We start from the raw sequence: 23438 nt of genomic DNA on the forward strand, positions 1-23438 counted from the left end.
AAAAAAAAAAAAAAAAAAAGAAAGTCTTGACTGGGTACAGTGGCTCATACCTGTAATCCCAATACTTTGGGAGGCTAAGGCGGGAGGATCACTTGAGTTCAGGAGTTCAAGACCAGCTTGGGTAGTATAGTGAGACTTCATCTCTACAAAAAAATTCTAAAAGTTAGCCAGTTGTGCTGGCATGCACCTGTAGTCCCAGCTACTTGGGAGGCTAAAGCAGGAGGATTGCTTGAGCCCAGGAGGTTGAGGCTACAGTGAGCCATCATTGTGCCACTGTACTCCAACCTGGGCAACAAAGCCAGACCCTGTCTCTTAAAAAAAAAAAAGAAATTTATGTTATAAACTCCTTTAGCACTAATGTCTATTGTTTTTCAGCTACTAATAATCATTTGTTTGTTTGTGACAGGGTCTCGTTCTGTCACCTAGGCTGGAGTGCAGTGGCAGGATCATGGCTCACTGTAGCCACGACCTTCCAGACTCAAGCAATCCTCCCACCTCAGCCTGCCTTGTATCTGGGACTACAGATGAATTATACTACACTGGGTTAATTTTTTTGTTGTTATTTTTAGTAGTGACAGGGTCTCACTATGTTGCCCAGGCTGGTCTGGAACTACTGGGCTCAAGCAATCCTCCCATCTAGGCCTCCCAAAGTGCTGGAATTACAGTCGTGAGCCACTGCACTCGTCCTCAGTTAATAATGTTTAAATGAATTTTCAGCTGTAAAATGCAAGACATTTACCCATTGTCTTAAGCTGCCTAATGTCATATAATATAGTTTCACTGCATGTTAATTTTAAAAATTGCTTTAATAATGTATCCTTTGTGTTTATTTATCAGTTATTTTAAAAAGCAGAACCAGTTTCTCAGTTTCTTGTGGTAATGTTTTCTTTTTGCAGACTTTGGGTTTCTTCATGAAAGATGCAATCAAGAAATTTGTCGTGACTCAGTGTATTTTGTTGCCTGTGTCTTCACTTCTACTTTACATTATTAAAATTGGGGGTGACTATTTTTTTATTTATGCCTGGCTGTTCACATTAGTTGTGTCTCTGGTGAGTAAAATCTTTATTTCATTTTCCTTTACAAAAGTTCCTTGGTGAGATTACTGTAATCTTCATTGGCATGTAAACAGTTCTTAAGAAGCAGCTGAAATATAAATAGGTGCTTATATACATTTCCCCCCTGGTTTCTGCTTCTGATTATAGAAACAGGAGTGTTGACTGACCATAAATTTCCTTCTCCTTATGCTAACTCTTCAAGTCATAGAAACTAGTTGTTAGTCACTTTTAATGATTCAGTTGTCAGACAGTTTTGGGTTGTGCATTTGTGAGTTGCCACCAGAATGACTAAGTGTGATAATTTAATGACTCCTGACTAACCTCCACTGCCTAAAATCATGGTTATTTTGAAGAGAAATGAGATTTAAGAGGGACAAGAGAAAGAAAGCATATACTTAACTGGCTTTCTTCTGCTTCCCTTCCCTTGCCTTTCCCTTCCCCGTTAGACACTCTCTCCCTTCTTTGCCCCATCTACTTCCCCTTCTCCTTCTATCGTTTACCCATTCTTCTTCCTTTCCTTCTCCTTTGTCTTCCCTTTTCTCCCCAACTGCCACCTATTCCTGCCTCTCTTCTTCTCCTTTCCTTTTCCCTCTCACTGTTTTCCCCCTGATTTTTCCCTCCCTCACGTCTCCTATCCTCTTCTCTTTCCATACTCTCAAGTGCTTCACAGCACAAACACTACAACACAGTCAAAATGGTCTGTTCAGGGCCAGGCACAGTGGCTTATGCCTGTAATCCCGGCACTTTGGGAAGCCAAGGTGGGAGGATTGCTTAAGCTCAAGAGTTTAAGACCAGCCTCGGTAACACAGTGAGACTCTGTCTCTACAAATAATAATTTTTAAAAAACCCAAATGAAAAAACCCAAAGTAGTCTGTTCAGTGCACCCAGAAATTATCATCTAACAGCTCTTCAACTCCACTGATGAGGTTTATTTTATCTTATTTTAGAGATAGGGCCTCTCTATGTTGCCCAGGCTGGAGTACAGTGGCTGTTTCACAGGAATGATCATAGTGCACTACAGCTTTGAGCTCCTGAGCTCAAGCAGTCCTCCTGCCTCGGCCTCCTGAGTAGCTAGGACTACAGGTGTGTGACACCACGCCCCAGCTGAAGTTTATTTTAGTCTGAATTACGTAATGCTCATTGTTTCATTTTCCACTGATGGGATCAAGATCAGAAAATGGGCGCTAGTTGGATTTACAGGTATCTATTGTATGGCAAATTAAAGTAAGAGGAAAAAGCAAAGAAAATGCTCTAAAAATGCTTAAGGAAGTGCTATTTCAACCACAATGTACAATTATGAACTACAGGTAATTAATTTTAGCTGATAAGCCAAGCAAGTAACAGCACATAATCAAGTTCTACTAATTCTTTTTTAGGAAAGACTTCAGGTCTGTTGTGATTACGCTAAAAGGCAGAACTGCGTGTTATGATTGACTCATGAAGCATCAGAAATCCCCAAGATAGTTTTGAAAGGACTATACTTATTACCACCTAGAGATTTTAATCACTGTTAGTAGCATTATCCTTTAAAATAAAATTCATAAGTTTACTCTGTTATCAGACTACTCATTTCAATTTAATTCATCAGACAGATATTATGCTGTTACTATCTGGTACTATTTGGGCCTGGGAATACCAGAGCAAGTAAGTTCCTTGTTCTCAAGTTTGAGGTCAACGTAATTGTTTTAATACAATTTAATCTGTATAATAAAGAATGATTTTTCTTTAAGAACATGTTCATATGTTATTCTGACATTTATTTTTCAGGTTCTTGTCACAATCTATGCTGATTATATTGCCCCTTTATTTGACAAATTCACACCTCTGCCTGAGGGAAAGCTTAAAGAAGAAATTGAAGTAATGGCAAAGAGTATTGACTTTCCTTTGACAAAGGTGTATGTTGTGGAAGGTAAGGCTACCTGCGGATAAGAAAGTTTTATCCAAGTGGTTTGTTTTATTTGATACTTTATTCTTAAAATTTTAATAAAAGAATAAATCAGTTTTTGTTTTTTTCTTTTTAAAATTTGTTATTTAAAGGCTAGGAGTTTACCTTTTGGCTTTTTAAGATTTACAGAAATTGATAACATAGTCCAGGGATAAAAACTGGTGGCTTGATGCCAAATCCTGCTCTTGTCTGCAGCTATGTTTGTTTGGTTTTACAGTATTGTTTAAATTTTTGGCCAAGGCTTTTTCACTCTCTGTTATATTATGTTATATATTAGACTGATTTATTCACTTCTGTTATCTGCCTAGTTCTTTTAGGTAATTAAGTTGGACTCTTGAATAGTCAAATTCTGTTTAGTATTAGTTTGGAGGCTCTTAAGCAAAGCCAGTGTTATTGGCCTTGTCTCCTCCAACAAAATATCCAGTGTTCTGGAGGACTCACCTGAAGATTGATTACCAAAGACTGCGGTACCACTGAGTACTGCAGATTTGTTATACTCTGCTTTTTTGATGATTAATTTGAGATTTAAGTGGTCTCTTGACCGTTACTCAAATCTTGACTTCCCATTAACACCCAGTCTATTACTTTCTTTGAGACTTTGGTAGTTGACTATTAAAGTCTCAAAGAAGCCTGCAGAGGTGTAGAGAGAAACTGTTGTAAGGTTCTATGACTTCCAGAATTTATAAAGTCCATATAAATGAATGTAATAGTTCTGTCCCTGCCACTTACCAGTTATAGGATCTTGGACAAGTAACTTCACCCTTCTGGGTTTCAGTTGTGTTTCCTCTAAGCTATGGTTTCACAAATGTTTTTTGTAAAGGGCTAGATAGTAAATATTTTAGCTTTGTGGGCCACTTGTTCTCTGTTGCAACTATTCAGTGCTACTATTATAGCACAAAAGCAGCCATAGACAATACTAAACAAATGAGTGTGGCTGTGTTCCAATAAAACTTTATGAAAATAAATGGCAGATTGGATTTGGCCTGTGGGCTACAGTTTGCTGATCCCTGCTCTAAAGTGAAATATTACCAGTGAGAAGCAGCTGTGTTAGATGAAGGTATAAAAGCAGAAGCAATCACAGGGTTAGAGGAGAACAGAGATGGTCACAACTGAAAAGAATGAATCAACGGCAACTGGAAGAACGTAGAAATTTCAGACATCTGGCTGGGCGCAGTGACTCACGCCTGTAATCCCAGCACTCTGGGAGGCCAAGGCGGGTGGATCACCTGAGGTCGGGCCTTCAAGACCAGCCTGGCCAACATGGTGAAACCCTGTCTTTACTAAAAATACAAAAAATCAGCCGGGCGCGTGCCTGTAATCCCGGCTACTCAGGAGGCTGAGGCAGGAGAATCGCTTGAACCCGGAGGTGGAGGTTGTGGTGAGCCAAGATCAAGCCATTGCACTCTAGCCTGGGCAACAAGAGCCAAATTCTGTCTCAAAAAAAAAAAAAAATATGTCAGACATTTAGTGGCTCCTGAGGATATACAGCCCAACTAAAGGCACAATTGGAGTAGCTTAAAAGTCTGTGGAGAAATGGTAGAATAAGCCAGTTCATACTTACTTCTTTAGCCTCTGAAATAACTACTCTTTTTTTTGTTTTTTAGGTAATATTAAACTAGAAATTTAATCATTAATCAGTTCAACAGAATAGTCTCTAAGCTGCTTTTACTGAAGGAGCAACCTAAGTTGCTGATCCCGTAAGTTATAATCAGATAATGTGAAATAATAGTTAATGCTACGACAGTAGAGATAGTCAATAGAATATGTGAAATATATCGGTGCTATTTTCTTTTCATCTTTTTTTTCCCCCCTACAACATCCAGAGTATGAGAGCTATTTTCATTTTAGATAAAATAGTCAGGGAAGGCTTTATGGAAGGTTATGACCTGAGCTGGGTGTTAATGGGAAGTCAAGATTTGAGTAGGTTGGGGGCAGCATTTCAGACGTCAGGCTTCAGGGTCAGAGGCTTGGGTTTGAATCATAGCTCTATCACAGATTATCAGTGCTGGGCTTGGTGGCTCCAGCCTGTGATCCCATCTACTGGGGAGGCTGAGGTGGGAGGTCAGGAGTTGGAGACAAACTACTTGTGTGACTTTGCGCAACTTAGCTTTGCCAAACAGCAGTTTACTCATCTATAATGTATGTTTTTATTGTTGTTAACAATAGTAACAATTCTCAGAAATATTTTGAATGAATGAATGTTGTTGCTGACAATAACAACACACATTACATGTTTGTAAATTGGTAGGGAGATTGTAGTGAAAAGCCAAGAATCTTGCTCTCAAAATACTATCAGACAGCAAGTGCTGTGCAGAGAATTAAACTAGTTTGGTCTGATAAGTTGATACTGTAGATTGGGTCATCAGATTAAGCTGAGACCTAAAGGGAGGAGCTGCCCATTTGACGTCAATGGGAAGATGTTCAAGGACCATGAAGAAGTCCAGTGTGGCTGCACCATAGCAGGAGAGTGTTAGGAGATGAAATCTGAGACACAGGCAAGAATCAAACCACATAGGCCTTTGTAAGTCAGGGTAAGGAGTTTGGATTTTAAGTTCAGTGGGAAGAGCCATTGAAGGCTTAGACAGGAAAGTGACATGATCTGCTTTGTATTTTTAAAATATCCTGGGCTAATGTATGGAGAATATATTGTAAAGAGAGGCAAGAGTCTAGGTAGGACATAATAGTAGCTTAGACTAGGATAATAGTAATTAATGGAGAGAAGTGGATACATTTGGGACAAGTTTTAGGGGTAGAGTTGATTGAATTTTCTAACTGATTGCATTGGGAGAATAAGGAAAAGAGTGACATCAAAGATAATGGCCTAGGACTTTTGACCTGAGCAGTTGGATATATGGTAGTTTACTGAGATGGAAAAAAATGGGAGAAGAGTAGGTTTGTGGGGAATTAAGACTTCTAATGGCTATATTACATATTGAGGAACCTATTAAACATTGTATTAGAGTTCTGCAAGCAATAGAAACCAACTGTGGCTGATTTAAGCAGAAAAACTGCTTATTGAAGCAATATTTGGACCAGGCGCAGTGGCTTATGCTTGTAATCCCAGCACTTGGGGAGGCCAGGTGGGTGGATCACTTGAGGTCAGAAGTTCGAGACAAGCCTGGCCAACATGGTGAAACCCTGTCTGTACTAAAAATACAAAAAAAAAAAAAAAAAAAAAATTAGCCAGGCGTGGTGGCGGGTGCCTGTAGTCCCAGCTACTTGGGAGACTAAGGCAGGAGAATTGCTTGAACCCAGGAGGCAGAGGTTGCAGTGAGTCAAGATCGTACCACTGCACTCTAGCCTGGGCGACAAAGCAAGACTCTGTCTCAAAAAAAAAAAAAAAAAAACCAGTATTTGGCCAGGCGTGGTGGCTCACGCCTGTAATGCCAGCACTTTGAGAGGCTGAGGCAGGTGGATTACCTGAGGTCAAGAGTTCGAGACCAGCCTGGCCAACATGGTGAAACCCTGTCTCTACTAAAAATACAAAAATTAGCCAGGCATGGTGGTGTGCACCTGTAGTTCCAGCTACTGGGGAGGCTGAGGCAGGAGGATCGCTTGAATCTGGGAGGTGGAGGTTGCAGTGAGCTGAGATCGCGCCACTACACTCCAACACTCCAGCCTAGGTAGGCAACAGAGTGAGACCCTGTCTCAAAAAAAAAAAAAAAAGAAAGAAACGTTTGATATCTCACAAAATCCACAGGAAAATTAAGTTTACGAAGCTCAGAAAATGGGCTGTCACATAGGAAGGCTAGGAACTTATAATCATATTGCAGAACCTGTCTGGTGAGGACAGTGGTGTGGCTACTTCAGAACACCGGATTCAGCCACTAGCACCTACAGAATTAATTCCTCACTGCTTTGCTTTTTTATGTAATTAGCCAACTATTCAGAGTCCCTAAGGGGTGCATCTGATTGACTAAGCTAGGGCATGGCGCTAGCTGCTCGGAGTGCTGGGGAAACAAATTTCTGGCCTTTTAGATTTCTCAAATGAGAAGCAGCCTCTCACGTGGTGTGACACTTCCTAAACTCTGCAAGGAGATTCTAATATTGGACAAGAAAAAAGACTACACACAAGAATACAAGCAACAAATATGTCTATAAACATCCCTGTGGAGATGTCAAATAGGTAATTGTATGTATGAGTCTGGAGTTTTAGGGAGAGGTCAGCACTAAAAATACAGATTCGGAAGTATCTGGCACATAGATGGTGTTTAATGCTATCCATGAGGGGACTTAAGGGGACCAGGGTCAGAGTCAGCAGAGAAACAGCTAGGAAGGAGGCTAAGGAGGAGAGGCCCTTGAGGTAGGAAGAAAACCAGGAGAAACTGGTGTCTCAAAAACCAGAAGATCGTGTTTTAAGGAGAAAGTGGTCAACTATGTTAAATGCTGCTAAGAGGTTAAGAGGAAGCATTCTAAACAAAAAATGTCAATGCCTTACATTTTTGTACAATGTTTTGGTTTTTGGAGTTCTCAAATATGTTACTTCATACCTCAAGCGATATCATTAATCCATTCAGTAAATAAGCATCATTGAATATACAGTCATGCATTGCTTAATAATGGCAGTATGTTCTGAGAAATGCGTCATTAGGCTTTTCATTGTCATGCAAACACCATTATACTCATACAAACCTAGATGGTGTTACCTACTGCACACCTAGGTTGTATGGTATATATAGCCTCTTGCTCTAGACTACAAACCTATATAGCATGTTACTGTACTGAATACTGTAGGCAACTGTAGCATGATGATTGGCATTTGTGTATCTAAACATAGAAAAGATAGTGTGCTCTGCTACAACATTACGGTGGCTATGAGGTCACTAGGTGATAGGAATTTTTCAGCTTCATTATAATTTTGTGGGACCACTGTCCTATATGTAGTCTGTTGACCGAAATGTCATTATGCGGTACATGACTGTATGCGACATGCCAGGCACAGCGATATAAAAAGCTTACAGTACAGTACAGGGATTCTTTTTTTTTTTTTTTTTTTGAGACGGAATCTTGCTCTGTCACCCAGGCTGGAGTGCAGTGGCACAATCTTGGCTCACTTCAAGCTCCGCCTCCCAGGTTCACACCATTCTCCTGCCTCAGCCTCCTGAGTAGCTCGGACTACAGGCGCCCACCACCATGCCCGGCTAATTTTTTGTAATTTTTCAGTAGAGACAAGGTTTCACCGTGTTAGCCAGGATGGTCTCAATCTCCTGACCTCGTGATCTGCCTGCCTCGGCCTCCCAAAGTGCTGGGATTACAGGCATGAGCCACCGCACCCTGCCAGGGATTCTTAAACTTTAGTAAGTATAAAAGTCCCTCGAGAGTTTGTTAAAAGACAGATTCCTGGGCTTCATTCCCAGAGATTCTGACTTAGTAGGTGTTTCCAGTATCTACTTCTAACAAGTACCCCTAGGTGATTTTGGCGTATTCCTTGGACCACACTTTGAGATACCTGGACCGGTGGGAGATAGTAAGACATTAATTTACTTTTATTTGTGTGCATACAATCTGCTTACTTTCATAAATAACTTCAGATAGTGTTTAATAAATATTTTTAAATTAATTTAAAAATTTAGGATTAGCAGCCAGGCGTGGTAGCTCACACCTGTAATCCTAGCACTTTGGGAGGCCCAGGTGGGCAGATCACCTGAGGTCAGGAGTTCGAGACCAGCCTGGCCAACATGATGAAACCCCATCTCTACTAAAAATACAAAAATTAGCTGGGTGTGGTGGCGTGTGCATGTAATCCCAGCTACCCAGGAGGTTGAGGCAGGAGAATCGCTGGAACCTGGGAGGCGGAGGCTGCAGTGAGCAGAGATCGCACCACTGCCAGCCTGGGCAACAGAGCAAGACTCCATCTCAAAAAAAAAAAAAAAATTTAGGATCAGGAAAGATAGAGATAGAAGGATGGGACTTCAAAGGGTAACACAGACAAAATAAACAAACATGTTTGGCTCTTCCTGGCAACCAAACCAAAAAGAAATGTAATAATGCAATAAATAAATAATAGCTTCTATTTGTCAAAGTTTTACTACTAAACATACTGCCAAGTACTTTTCATTAGAAATATGAGTAGATAGAAAATTCATGTTTTTTGTGAAAGACTTCAAATTCTCAAGAGAAATAAATGTTTATCATTTATTTTTTGAAAAAAGTATATAAATAACAGTAGTAGTATACAGATCAGACAGCATATTAGTTGCTTCACTTAGAATATCTCATGTAATCCATAATCTAACCCAGTGAGGTAGATATTAGCCTCGCTTCATAAATAGGAAACTAAAGCTTAAAGAAATTTTGTAAGTTTTCTAAATTGACACAACTAATACATGGCAGAGCCAAGATTTGAACCCAAAGTCTATGCTCTTAATCACTATACTCAACTCACTGCACATTGTAGGACATTTAGAAATCAAAGAAGTGCATAAAGAAGAAAATAAAAATCAACCGTAGTTCAGGTACTGTTAGCTGCTGTTAAAAATTTTGGTATGGGCCGGCTGTGGTGATTCACACCTGTAATCCCAGCACTTTGGGATGCCAAGGCAGGAGAATTGCTTGAGCCCAGGAGTTAGAGACCAGCCTGGGCAACATAGCAAGACCCTGTCTCTACAAAAAATTAGCTGGTCACAGTGGTATATATCTGTAGTCCTAGCTACTCAGGAGGATGAGGCAGGAGGATTGATTGAGCTCAGGAGGTCAAGGCTGCAGTGAGCCATGATTATGCCATTGCATTGCAGCCTAGACGACAGAGAGAGACCCTGTCTCAAAAGAGAAAAAGGTATGTCTTCTTCCAGTCTTTATAAAAATTGCTTTAATTATAGAAGTAGGTATGCTGATTTTAAAAGTCTTTGGGAAAAGAAACAAAAATCCATAATTCTAGAATTTAGTGATAAACATTTCAATATTTTGGTATGTTTCCTAATAGACATGGGCTTATGCTTTTCTGTTAATATTTATTAGGTTGGTGCAAAAGTAATTGCAGTTTCAGACCATGAATTTTGAATCCTTGTAACTAGGCTCAAACACATCTTTATTAATCAAAAGAGGAACCATTACAATCAACACATTTTTGCCAACAAGAAATACGTTTGTTTATTCCTATAGGGTAAAACTCTGTGCTTCGGGATTTGGCAAACTCTTGGAAAGCATTTTCTGCACCCAGCTAGTTGTGAAAACGTTTTCTCTTTAAAAAGTTGTTGAGATGCTTGAATAAGTGGTAGTCAGTTGGCAAGAGGTCAAGTGAATGTGGCAGATCAGGCAAAACTTCATAGACCAATTTGTTCAACTTTTGAAGCATTGATTTTGTGATGTGCGGTTGGGTGTTGTCTTGGAGAAGAATTGAGCCCTTTCTGTTTCCCAGTGCTGGTTGCAGGCGTTGCAGTTTTCTGTGCATCTCATTGATTTGCTGTGCATACTTCTCAGATGTAATGGTTTTGCCGGGATTTAGAAAGCTATAGTGGATCAGACTGGCAGCAGACCACGAACCAGTGACCATGACCTTTTTTTGGTGCAAGTTTGGCTTTGGGAAGTGCTTTGGAGCTTCTTCTGTGTCCATCCACTGAGCTGGTCATCGCCTGTTGTTCTATAAAATCCATGTTTCGTCTCACGTCACAGTCTGATAGAGAAATGGTTTGTTGTGTAAAATAAGAGAAGATGACACTTCAAAACAATGATTTTTTAAAATTTTTATTTTCGCTTAGCTCATGAGGCACCCACTTATCAGGCTTTTTCACCTTTCCAGTTTGCTTCAAATGCCAAACGACCGTAGAATGGTCGACATTGAGTTCTTCGGCAACTTCTTGTGTAGTTGTAAGGGGATCAGCTTCGATGATTGCTCTCCATTGGTCATTGTCAACTTCCGATGGCCTGCCACTACGCTCCTCATCTTCAAGGCTCTCGTCTCCTTTGCAAACTTCTTGAACCACCACTGCGCTGTACGTTCGTTAGCAGTTCCTGGGCCAAATGCGTTGTTGATGTTGCGAGTTGTCTCTGCTGCTTTGTGACCCATTTTGAACTCAAAGAAGAAAATTGCTTGAATTTGCTTTTTTTTTGTTTTTTCTTTCTTTGTGAGACAGAGTCTCTTTCTGTTGCCTAGGCTGGAGTGCAGTGGCGACATCTCTGCTCACTGCAACCTCCATCTCCTGGGTTCAAGCAGTTCTCATGCCTCAGCCCCACGTGTAGCTGGGATGACAGGCATGCGCCACCATGCCCGGCTAATTTTTTGTATTTTTGGTAGAGACAGGGTTTCACCATGTTGGCCAGGCTGGTCACGAACTCCTGACTTCAAGTGATCCGCCTGCCTCAGCCTCCCAAAGTGCTGGGATTACAGGCATGAGCCACTGCACCCGGCTGAATTTGCTTTTTGTCTAATACAATTTCCCTTATCTAAAATAAATATAAAATAAACGGCAAGTAATAAGTCATTAGCAAAAAACATAAAGTGAGAAATGTGCATTAAAATGATATATAACATAACCATATTTATTTAAGAATGTATTCCAATATCAAACAGCAAATTTCAACAATGCAAAAACCGCAATTACTTTTGCACCAACCTAATACATGTACATTTTTTCTTGACAATAATGGAACCTTATATACGTGAAGTTTTGTATCCTTCACAATATATTGGTGAGCTTTTTCTTGTTAAAATTCTTTGGAAGTATAATTTTTTTCTGGCCGCTTAAAATTCCATTTCATAGTTTTACTATAATTGAATCATTCCATAACTGTTGGATGTTTAGGCTTTACTTATTTATTTACTGCTATAAAGCTATGATGAGCACATTTATTGGCAAAAAACAGACACTCTCCACTGCTGGTGGTGAATTATGTTGATATGGTTTTTCTTCACATATTAAACGATTTGAAAATGTTAATGTCCTTTCCAGTAATTCAATTTCTAGGAGTCTCTCCAAAGGACCCCAAACTTTTTAATTATATTCCATGCTTTGAACTGTCTTTTCCTTAGGATCTAAACGCTCTTCCCACAGCAATGCTTATTTTTATGGCTTCTTCAAGAACAAGCGAATAGTTTTATTTGACACTCTACTAGAAGAGTACTCTGTACTAAACAAAGACATCCAGGAGGATTCTGGCATGGAACCCTGCAATGAGGAAGAAGGGAACAGTGAAGAAATAAAAGCTAAAGTTAAAGTGAGTTATTTTTTCCTAAGAGATTCTACCTTAGTTTTTATACACAGTTCCTGTGACAACTCAAAATAACATCAATTTCTAGGCAGTGAGTGTTGAATTCAGGGAGACTATCAAATAAAAAAACATGGCTCCTTTATAATTCTGGTATTTAGGAGAGATTACCACTATTATTACATGCTAACTACCTTGCAAGCTTTTATAGAATGTAGATATTAAAATTGGAAGCTCGTAAGAAAATTCATATGATTATAAGCTATCTTTAAAACAGGAACTTGGGTGTATATATATATATATATGTGTGTGTATATATATATAATTTCTGATGTGTTTATGATCAAAGAATTCCCACCAGCAAGATAGAGAGAAGATAAACATCTAATTTTTAGCTTTATTAAGACAGTAATTGTAGGCTTTGGCAATGGAGAGACTTGGATTTGAATCCTGGTTCTGTCATTTAGTAGCTTTGTATCCTTGGATACATTGTGTAATTTAGTCTGTTTTATTTGTTTAACACACATTTATGAAATGTATACTCTGCTGAGAGACTTTACTTGGCACTAGGTACACAAAAATAAAAAGGAATACCTTCCTCTTAAGCTTACAGTCTAAAGGGGAAATAGTCATGCAATCACAGTACAATACGTGAATTGCTGCTGTCAAGCTTTAGATTCTAGATATAGTAACTGGAGCACAAGAAAAGACATTTCTCAAATCTGACCTGAGAGTCTGAGAAAGCTGCTTCTGAATCCTTTTCCTGGACAAGATTGACTGATATTGATTAGCAGAATTTAAAGTATCAAGACGAAATGGGGGAGAGGGGACAATGATAAGAAACAATACAAACTGTCAGAAACGGTCATCAGTATTTGTATGTGTGCTGGAATGTGCCATTGCCTTTGGTGTCATACAGAGATGATTTTAGATCCCTGTTCACTCACCATCTGTGTAACTCTGTGCAAGTAAGTTAAGCTTTCATTTATTTATGTATTTATTTTGAGATGAGGTCTCGTTATGTTTTCCAGGCTGGTCGAACTGCTGGCCTCAAGTTACCCGCCTGCCTCGGCCTCCCAAAGTGCTGGGATTATAGGTGTGTGCCACCGCACCCGGCCAAGCTTTCTAAATCTTTGATTTCTTAACTGAAAGATGAGGCCAGTAGGGTTTCTCAAGCTCCACACTATTTTTTTGAGCCAGATAATTTTTTTGTTGTGGGAGGTATCTTGCACATCACAGGATGTTTAGCGGCATCCCTGGTCTCTCCCCGCTAGGGTCCATTTCCCCTACAACCTCTAAAAATTGTAACAACAAAAATGTCTCAGAATATTGCCAGATGTCCCCTAAAGGTTGGGGTGGGGCCGAGTCTCCCCTGGTTGAGAAATACTAGGCTAAAGATGCCTACATTTTAGGGTTTTGAAGATTAAATGAAATAATATATGTGAAATACCTTGTACTCTCTACCAAAATGTAGAGAGTACCAGAAAATGATTAGCATCTGAGCATCTGTTTTGACACTAAAAACAGGTTCTAGTAAAGTACCTAGCCTGTTATAAATACGTAGATGAAATAAAATTCTGTGAAGGGATTAGAAGACATCTTAAAGTCATCTTATAAATAGGAAAACTGAAGTCCAGAAAGAATAACCCAGTGATAACACTAGAGAATCATGCAAGTTTAGAAAGTTAATCTGCTTATGGTCGGGCACTGTGGCCCATACCTGTAATCCCAGCACTTTGGAAGGCCAAGACAGGTGGACCACCTGATGTCAGAATTTAGAGACCAGCCTAGCCAACATGGTGGAACCCAGTCTCTACTAAAAATAAAAAATTAGCCAGGCATCGCATGCCTGTAGTCCCACCTACTCCAGAGGCTGAGGCAGGAGAATCGCTTGAACCCAGGAGGCAGAGGCTGCAGTGAGCTGAGATTGTGCCACTGCACTCCAGCCTGGGTGACAGTGAGACCCTGTCTCAAAAAAAAAGAAAGTTAACCTGCTTAAGAGGCATCCACATGTGGGGTGGACTACATTATAGCTAAACCTAGGCATTAGCTAATGGTGCACTGATTACAAGCAAAGTACAGAAATTACAAACATTTAATGTCTATGAGAATAGTTTTCTTTGGCTACAAAAACAATTAGGTGGTCCTTTGAAGTATGTTGAATGGGATTTGACTTATTTTGCTGGCTGCTTTAGGGGCCCGCAGCCGGGTGTGGTGGCTCACACCTGTAATCCCAGCGCTTTGGGAGGCTGGGGTTAGAGGATTACTTGAGGCCAGGAGTTTGAGACCAGCCTGAGCAACATGGTGAGACTTCTTCTTCTCAAAAATTAAAAAAATAGCCGGGCGTGGTGTTGCGCACTTGTAGTTCCAGCCACTCGGGAGGCTGAAGTGGGAGGATCACTTGAGTTCAGGAGGTTAAAGCTAAAGTCAGCTGTGTTTGCCCTACTGCACTTCAGTCTGGGCAACAGAGTGAGACCGTGTCTCCAAAACAAACAAAAAGAGCCTGCTTTGCTTCATTGATTAACTACAAATATTTTACTGTCTAAATACATATTACATGACAAGATACAATAGACATAGTTTTACCCTAAAGAACCTATAGTAGAGGAGACAAATAGCCTAGAGTTTAAGGCAGGGCATGGTAAATGTCATGAGCAGTAGCTGATATAGTATGGCTTTCAGAAATGGAGATATTAATGCAGATTCTAATGGTCAGATAAGTTTCTTAGAAGTGAGGCTATTTGTCTTTTTTTTTTTTTTTTCGAGACGGAGTCTCACACTATTGCCCAGGCTGGAGTGCAGTGGTGTGATCTCGACTCACTGCAACCTCCACCTCCTGGGTTCAAGCAATTCTCCTCCCTCAGCCTCCCGAATAGCTGGGACTACAGGCGCGCACCATCACAGCCAGCTAATTTTTGTATTTTTAGTAGAGACGGGGTTTCACAGTGTTGGCCAGGTTGGTCTTGATCTCTTGACCTCGTGATCCACCCGCCTCGGCTTCCCAAAATGTTGGGATTACAGGCATGAGCCACTGGCGCCTGGCCAGAAGTGAGGCTATTTGAAGTAGGTAGAAATGTGACTTGGGGCTGGGGTTTTTCAGGTTGAAGGCAAGGAATGAATAGAGACAAAGTTCACAATGCCTGTTCTGAAACTAATGATTAAATAGATTCTTGTAGATGGGGATAGGAAGGTAGGCCAGGACCAGTTTTCTGAATACTTTTTCCTGAGGCCATCAAGTGATTGTTTCCAGTGGCCTGGAAAGTTTAGATTAATTTGGGTAGAGGCCAAAGCTTACTTTAGGAAGATTCAATCTGATGGCAGAATATAGAATAGAGCAAAGATTGGAGGCAAGAAGACTTCTAGGAGTCTGCTGCATTAATATGACCAAGATAAGCATGAGATAATGAGGGCCTGTGCCAGAATGAGAGGTCCAAGTAAGTGCAAGAGTCATAATAAAGGATGGATTGAAAGTACAGTCATGCTCCACATAATGACATTTCAGTCAATAATGGACTGAATATGCTACCATAAGATTATAATACCATGTTTGTAACCATACTTGTCCTAAGGTTACATATGCTTAGATACACAGTTACTTACTATTGTGTTACAGTTGCCTACAGTATTCAGTATGGTAACATGATAGACAGGTTTGTAGCCTAGGAGCAATAGGCTGTACCATAGTGTAGTTGTATAGTAAGCTGTATCACCTAGGTTTGTGTAAGTGTACACTATGATGTTTACACAACCAAATCACCTCACAACACACTTATCAAAACATATCCCCATCATCAAGTGATGCATGACTATGCTTAGAGATAGATATTATGGGAAGTGAAGGAGAAGGTCAAAGATTGACTCAACAAGCCGGGCGCGGTGGCTCACACCTGTAATCCCAGCACTTTGGAAGGCTGAGGCAGGTGGATCACCTGAGGTCAGGAGTTTGAGATCAGCCTGGCCAACATGGTGAAACCTCGTTTCTACTAAAAATACAAAAATTAGCTAGGCATGGTGGTGGGTGCCTGTAATCCCAGCTACTTAGGAGAATCACTTGAACCTGGGAGGCAGAGGTTGCAGTGAGCTGAGATTGCGCCATTGCACTCCAGCCTAGGCAACAAGAGTGAAACTTCGTCTCAAAAAAAAAAAAAAAAAAGATTGACTCAAGTTATTAACTTTATTGCTTTTTGGCACATGTACCACTGGTGAGATTATTTTAGTTACATCAGTATTTTAAATTTGATTAGTTGTATATCTATTAATATATATTAGGGAAAAAATGAAACTAGTGTATCAAACTCATGATTTCATACAAATGTATTGTCATTTAGGATAAGGCTAGTTTTAAAAGTGGATTGGTTTAAAGAAATAAGTAAATAATTACGTGGAGGGTACACAGATGTGGTGGAAGTTTAGGAAACAGATTTATTCAGCACTTGCTACTGAATGCCTACTATGTACAATGCAGTAAGGGATGCAAAGATGGTGTTAGCCTAGATGGTATAGAGAACATGAAGCATTTCGTTTTTAACAGAAATTTAAAGAAAAAAACTAAAGTTACTTGAAATCCCACCCCTTAGAGATAACTACTATTAACATTTTGATGAGTGTGTCCATAATGGCTATTACATTTTAAAAGATAACTAGGAAACCTGGCTGGAATTTTACCCTTCAGAAGACCAATAGAAGAATTGGAACAACCTGTCTCAAAAGCAATTTAAGGCCAGGCACAGTGCCTCATGCCTGTAATCCCAGCATTTTGGGAGGCCAGGGTGGGAGGATTGTTTGAGGCCAGGAGTTCGGGCAACATAGCAAGACCCCTATCTCTACAGAAAATTAAAAAATACAAAATATTCAAAAGCAATTTAAGAAAATAATTTTAAATATATATAAGCTGCCCTTTTATAGGAGACAGCAAGTATTTCCCCAGTAAGTACTAGGGTTATGTGAAAGTCTTCCCAGTTGATAAATATGATAGAAAGGATGCAGGCTCCAGAGAGATGGATTTTACCCACTACTTAGTAGCAAGACATTTTAATTTCTTATCTCCTTTTCTTTATCTCTAAAATGAAGACCATACTTCCCGTCTGCCCCACTTGGTGCTGTGAGGATCAAATGAGGCACTGTATGAATTTTGTAAAAAGGAAAATGCTAAGAAAACTAATAGATGGGCAATACCTATTTTTGTTCTCTTATCTGAAATTAGTGTGGGAAGAAAAGAAAATCAAGGTCTAAGAATCTTTAGTGAATAAGCAAGTCTCCTTTCGGTGGAAAGTGATCCACACTGTTTAAGCTGTAATCATGCCACATCAGCATGTCTTTGAGTGTGACCATGATGCTGTTCTAAACAGCTTCCTAAACCCAGACATCAAACCAAGAGACGAGAGCATATCCTGAACAATAGAGAATTGGTTGTTTTATAAAATAATGCATAATTCATATTGGAAAGCAGGTGACTGGTGAAAACAGAAGCCTAAGGACCATGTTACTTTATGTAAAATGAGGCTATTAATACCTGCCTTATAGTAGTGAAGATTAATGAACTGTTTGTAAAATATCTAATACATACAGTGTCTGTACATAGGCAGTTAATAAATGGAAGCTGTTATCACTGTTATTATTAAACAAAAACATTAGCTATATTTTTGCTTATTATTGAAGTAGAAAAGTCAAGCCAGCATAGTGGCTCACGCTTGTAATCCCAGCTGGGAGGCCGAGGCTGGTGGATCACCTGAGGTCAGGAGTTTGAGACCAGCCTGACCAGCATGGTGAAACCCCATCTCTACTAAAAATAGAAAATTAGCTGGGTGTGGTGGTACATTTCTGTAATCCTAGCTACTTGGGAGGCTGAGGCAGGAGAATCTCTTGAACTCGGGAGGCGGAGGTTGCGGTGAGCCGAGATCGGTGCCATTGCACTCCAGCCTGCGCAACAAAAGCGAAACTCCATCTCAAAAAAAAAATAAATAAATAAATAAATAAATAATAATAATAAAATAAAAATAAAAAAGTTAGAAAACATCAATAACAAAAATAATGATCCAACAAACCATAAACATCTTACTAGATATATTTCTAGTCTTCTAAACTATCATTTTTTTTACCGTTTTCCTTTTATTGAATATGCAGATTGTTTCCAATTTTTTACTGTTAAAAATGTTTCTGCAGTGAGTATTTTTGTATGTAATCCTTCAGTTGTAACTCTTAATTTTCCCTTTAGAGTAGTCTATAAATTGGTGCTTTAGTTTGTTACTCCTTCTTCATGACCATTCCCTGAAGGTACAGGTAAATGTGTGTCTCTTAGCTCTTTAAGGAACGAGGTTAGTTATGTGATTCTTTTCTCTACGAAATGTACTCTGACCCAAACTCTAAAATTTAAATAGGAAAGAGGTAATAAATGTCAGTCGTGTATTGCAAATCATTATAATTTATCCCTCTTTCTCATACAAGGGACCTAGCTTCTCTATATGTGGTCATTTTCCTTAAAAATGAGGAACTGATGAAAGAGGGGGAAAAGTGGTAGAATATCTAGATTCCAATAAATCTTGTTGTCTGTGTTCTCATGAGGCTGCATTTTTCTCAGCTGTGTGAAACAAAATCTATGCCAAGTTCATCCTTTTTTTTTTCTAAGTAATTTGCTCTTTTTAGTAGCTGAAGTTTATTTCAAAACGTTTAGCCTGAACTTTCTGGGATATATGTTCTCTAACTGTTGCAGGACACTGTATGTGTCCAATAGATCAAACTTGTTTATTATTTTATTCAAATATTTATATCTTTATTAATATTTTATTTGCTTGGTGTTTCCATTATTGATAGGGGTCTGTTACTGTCCTTTATTATAGTAGATTTGTCAAGTTTTCTTTGCAAATCTTACAGTTTTGAATTAATATGTTCTGAGGCCAGTGTATTAGTTACATGCAAATTTAGAATTAATGTATCCTCCCGGTAAATTGAAACTTTTATGATTGTGTTGTGGCCTTCCTAAATAATCCTTTTTGCCTTTAAGTTGCCTTTAAGTTGGCTGGGCGCAGTAGTTCATGCCTGTAATCCCAGCACTTTGGGAGGCCGAGGCGGGCAGATCACCTGAGGTTGGGAGTTCGAGACCAGCCTGACCAACATGGAGAAACCCCGTCTCTACTAAAAATACAAAATTAGCCGGGCGTGGTGGCACATTCCTGTAATCCCAGCTACTCAGGAGGCTGAGATAGGAGAATCGCTTGAACCTGGGAGGCAGAGGTTGCAGTGAGCCAAGATCGCGCCATTGCACTCCAGCCCAGGCAACAAGAGCTAAATTCCGTCTCAAAAAAAAAAAGAAAAGTTGATTTTTTTCTGCTATGAATACAGGTGTCCCAGCTTTCCTTTGGTTAGTGTTTGTTAGATGTTATCTTTTTTATTTTTTATTTTATTATTATTATTATTTTTGAAACGGAGTCTCGCACTGTTGCCCAGGCTGGAATGCTATGGCGTGATCTTGGCTCACTGCAACCTTCGCCTCCTGCGTTCAAGCGATTCTCCTGCCTCAGCCTCCCAAGTGGCTGAGATTACAGGTGCCCACCACCAAGCCCAGCTAATTTTTTGTATTTTTAGTAAAGATGGAGTTTCACTATGTTGGCCAGGCTGGTCTCAAACTCCTGCCCTTGTGATCCACCCACCTCGGCCTCCCAAAGTGCTGGGATTACAGGCATGAGCCACTGCACCCAGCCTCAGAGGTCATCTTTTTACTTTAAAAAAAAAAAATTAGTGATGGCCGGGCACAGTGGCTCATGCCTGTAATCTCAGCACTTTGGGGAGGCCAAGGCAGGTGGATCACGAGGTCAGGAGATTGAGACCATCCTGGCTAACACAGTGAAACCTCGTCTCTACTAAAAATACAAAAAATTAGCCGGGCTTGGTGGTGGGCTCCTGTAGTCCCAGCTACTCGGGACTCTGAGGCAGGAGAATGGCGTGAACCCAAAAGGCGGAGCTTGCAGTGAGCCGAGATCACGCCACTGCACTCCAGCCTGGGAGACAGAGCGAGACTCCATCTCAAAAAAAAAAAAAAAAAAATTCACATAAGATTAACCATCTTAACCATTTTAAAGTGTATAATTCCGTGGCTTATAGTATATTCAAAAAGTTATATAACCATCACCAAACCACTATCTAATTAATCCTTTACTTTTAAGTTGGCCTTATATTTTCAATGTCTCTTGAAGATAGCATGTCAATAGGTTTTATTATGGTTGTTTTTAAAGCTATACTGACAGTTACTATCTTTTTATTGACTGGTTTAGTTTATGTATGTTGTGATTACTGACATATTTGGAATTATTTTTACCATCTTATTTTATGCCGTTTGTGTCTCTTTTCTGTCTTTTCTGTTTTCCACCCTCATCTCCTCACCTCAACACATACACATACACCCTCCCGCTTTTTTCTAAGAACTGATTGAAGGTTTTAAAAAAATTCCACTTGGGTCATTATTCATCTTTGGAGGTTCATGTATTACTATTCTTTTAATGATTGCCGCTAAAACTTAAGCATGCCCACATAACTGAAGATCTTAAAATACGCAGTATCTTCACTGTTTCCTGAACAATCCAGGGTCCTTAAATACTTTGAAACCATTATCCCTTTCATCTTGTATTTTAGTTTTATCCTGTTCATTGTTTATCCCCCAAATTGTCATTTTTTTGTTTTGGTCTTATACAGTTATCATTTAGATTCGTCTATATGCTTATCTGTTTTTCTGCTTAACATTCCTTATTCATGTCACACCTTTTAGGAATCATTTTCCTTCTTCCAGAAGTATATGCTTTAGGAATTTCTTTTTCTTTTTCTTTTTTTTTTTTATTGAGATGGCGTCTCACTCTGTCACCAGGCTGGAGTGCAGTGGCGTGATCTCGACTCTGCAACCTCTGCCTCCCAGGTTCAAACGATTCTCCTGCCTCAGCCTCCCAAGTAGCTGGGACTACAGGCGCAAGCCACCATGCCCAGCTAATTTTTGTACTTCTAGTAGAGACGGGATTTCATCATGTTGGCCAAGATGGTCTTGATCTCTTGACCTTGTGATCTGCCCGCCTCAGCCTCCGAAATTGCTGGCATTATGGGTGTGAGCCACCACGCCTGGCCATGCTTTAGGAGTTTCTTTGGAAAATTCCAGTTTTGTTTTTATTTTACTCTTATTCTTGGATATCAATGCAGAAATGACAGCTCTTTCTCTTACACTTTAAAGATATCATTCTGCCAGGTGCTTAAACTTGTAATCTCAGTACTTTGGGAGGCCAAGGCAGGAGGGTCACTTGAGCTCAGGAGTTCAAGACTAGCCTGGGCAACATAGCGAGAACTTGTCTCTACTAAAAATAAAAATTAGCAAATTAGCTAGTTGTGGTGGTGCGTGCCTATAGTCCCAGTACTCAGGAGGCTGAGGTGGGAGGATCTTTTGGGCCCAGGAGATCAAGGCTGCAGTGAGCTATGATTGTACCACTGCACTCCAGCTTGGGCAACAGAATGAGATCCTGCCTCAAAAATAAATAAACAAATAAGATAAAGATAGCGTTCTGTTGTGTTCTGGATTTTTTTTTTTTTTTTTTTTTTTTGAGACAGAGTTTCACCCATGTCCCCCAGGCTGGAGTTCAATGGCGTGATCTCAGCTCAGTGCAGTCTCCGTCTCCCGGGTTCAAGGGATTCTCTTGCCTCAGCCTTCTAAGTAGCTGTGATTACAGGCGCCTGCCACCATGCCCAGCTAATTTTTGTATTTTTAGTAGAGACGGGGTTTCACCATGTTTGCCAGGCTGGTCTTGAACTCCTGACCTCAGGTGATCCACCTGCCTTGGCCTCCCAAATTGCTGGGATTACAGGTGTGAGCCACTGCACCCAGCCCATGTTCTGGATTTCTTTGTTGTTCCTGTTGAAAACATCTGGCTCTGAGCTTATTGTCTTTTTAAAAAATTATTATTATTTTTTAATATTTACAAATTAGGATGCATTTTTTTGCCCTTTTTTTGTGAGACAGTCTTGTTCTTGTTACCAGGCTGGAGTGCATTGCACAATCATAGATCACTGTAGCCTTGAACTTGTGGGTTCAAGCCATCATCCCATCTCAGCCTCTCAAGTAGCTGGGACTATAGGCGCACACCACTATGCCTGGCTAATTAAAATAAATTTTTTTTGGTAGAAACAGTGTCTCATTATGTTGCCCAGGCTTGTCCATGACTTTTTGTTTCTTAATTGATTCCTTTATTTTGGTAGAAAATATCCTCTAGTACCTTCCTGAGAAAGATTACGTAGGTAAAGTTTTAAGTATGCTTAAAATGCCTTCATTTTTCTGTCATACTGGCTTGCTACTTAGACTGGGTATAGATTTCTAGATTGGAAATACTTTTCCTTCAGGATTGTGAAGGCATTGTTTCATGGCCTGCTTGATTCCAACACTGCTGATGAATCTGAAGTCATTCAGATTACTGATCCTGGCCAGGCATGGTGGCTTACGCCTGTAATCCCAGCACTTTGGGAGGCCAAGGCAGGCAGATAACTTGAGGCGAGGAGTTCGAGACCAGCCTGGCCAACATGACAAAACCCCTGTCTCTACAAAAAAATACAAAAATTAGTTGGGCGTGATAGCTCACGCCTGTAATCCCAGTACTCAGGAGGCTGAGGCACAAGAATTGCTTGAACCTGGGAGGTGGAGGTTGCAGTGAACTGAGATCCTGCCTCTGCACTCCAGCCTGGGTGACAAAGTGAGACCCTGTCTTAAAAAAAAAAAAAAAATTGCTGATCCTTTTGTTACTTTTTTTGTTTCTGTTTTTGTTTTTGTTCGCTTTTCTGGAAGTTTGTTAGATCTTTCTCTGTTTCAGTGTTCTAAAATTTCACATACCTTGATGGGGATCTGTTTTCATCTACCATGTTATATGCATCACACTGTTTTCATCCACTGTGATATATGCATTAGGCTCTTTTATTCTGGAAATCGAGGTCCTATGGTTGTAAGAAATTTTCTGAAATTATTTTATTGATTTTTCTCCTCTCCATTTTTTAAATTCTGTGTTTTCAGGGCTCCTCTTACTTGAGTGCTGGATTTGTTATACTGAACTCTCCTATCTTTTTAACCCTCTTTTCCATTTTAAATATATCTCTTTCTACTTTCTGGAATTCCCTCATCATCTTCCAATCCTTTTATTGAACTTTCTTTTTTTTTTTTTTTTTTTTTTTGAGATATAGTATTGCCCTCTTACCCAGGCTGGAGTGCAATGGCGTGATCTCGGCTCATTGCAACCTCCTCCCGGGTTCAAGCAATTCTCCTGCCTCAGCCTCCTGAGTAG

General features: G+C 39.9%; 1 protein-coding gene across 1 annotated transcript in view; it reads left to right on the forward strand.

Moving 5' to 3' along the window:
- The window catches only part of ZMPSTE24 (zinc metallopeptidase STE24), a 44720-nt gene that overhangs the window by 11178 nt on the left and 10104 nt on the right, over positions 1-23438 (forward strand). The window contains exons 5-7 of the mRNA XM_032160407.2: positions 897-1049; positions 2823-2964; positions 11969-12153. Of these exons, the coding sequence (XP_032016298.1) occupies positions 897-1049; positions 2823-2964; positions 11969-12153 (480 nt within the window). The remainder of the gene's footprint in view (positions 1-896; positions 1050-2822; positions 2965-11968; positions 12154-23438) is intronic.

Source organism: Hylobates moloch, unplaced genomic scaffold, assembly GCF_009828535.3.
Source record: "Hylobates moloch isolate HMO894 unplaced genomic scaffold, HMol_V3 SCAFFOLD_8, whole genome shotgun sequence".
NCBI classification, from domain to species: domain Eukaryota; kingdom Metazoa; phylum Chordata; class Mammalia; order Primates; family Hylobatidae; genus Hylobates; species Hylobates moloch.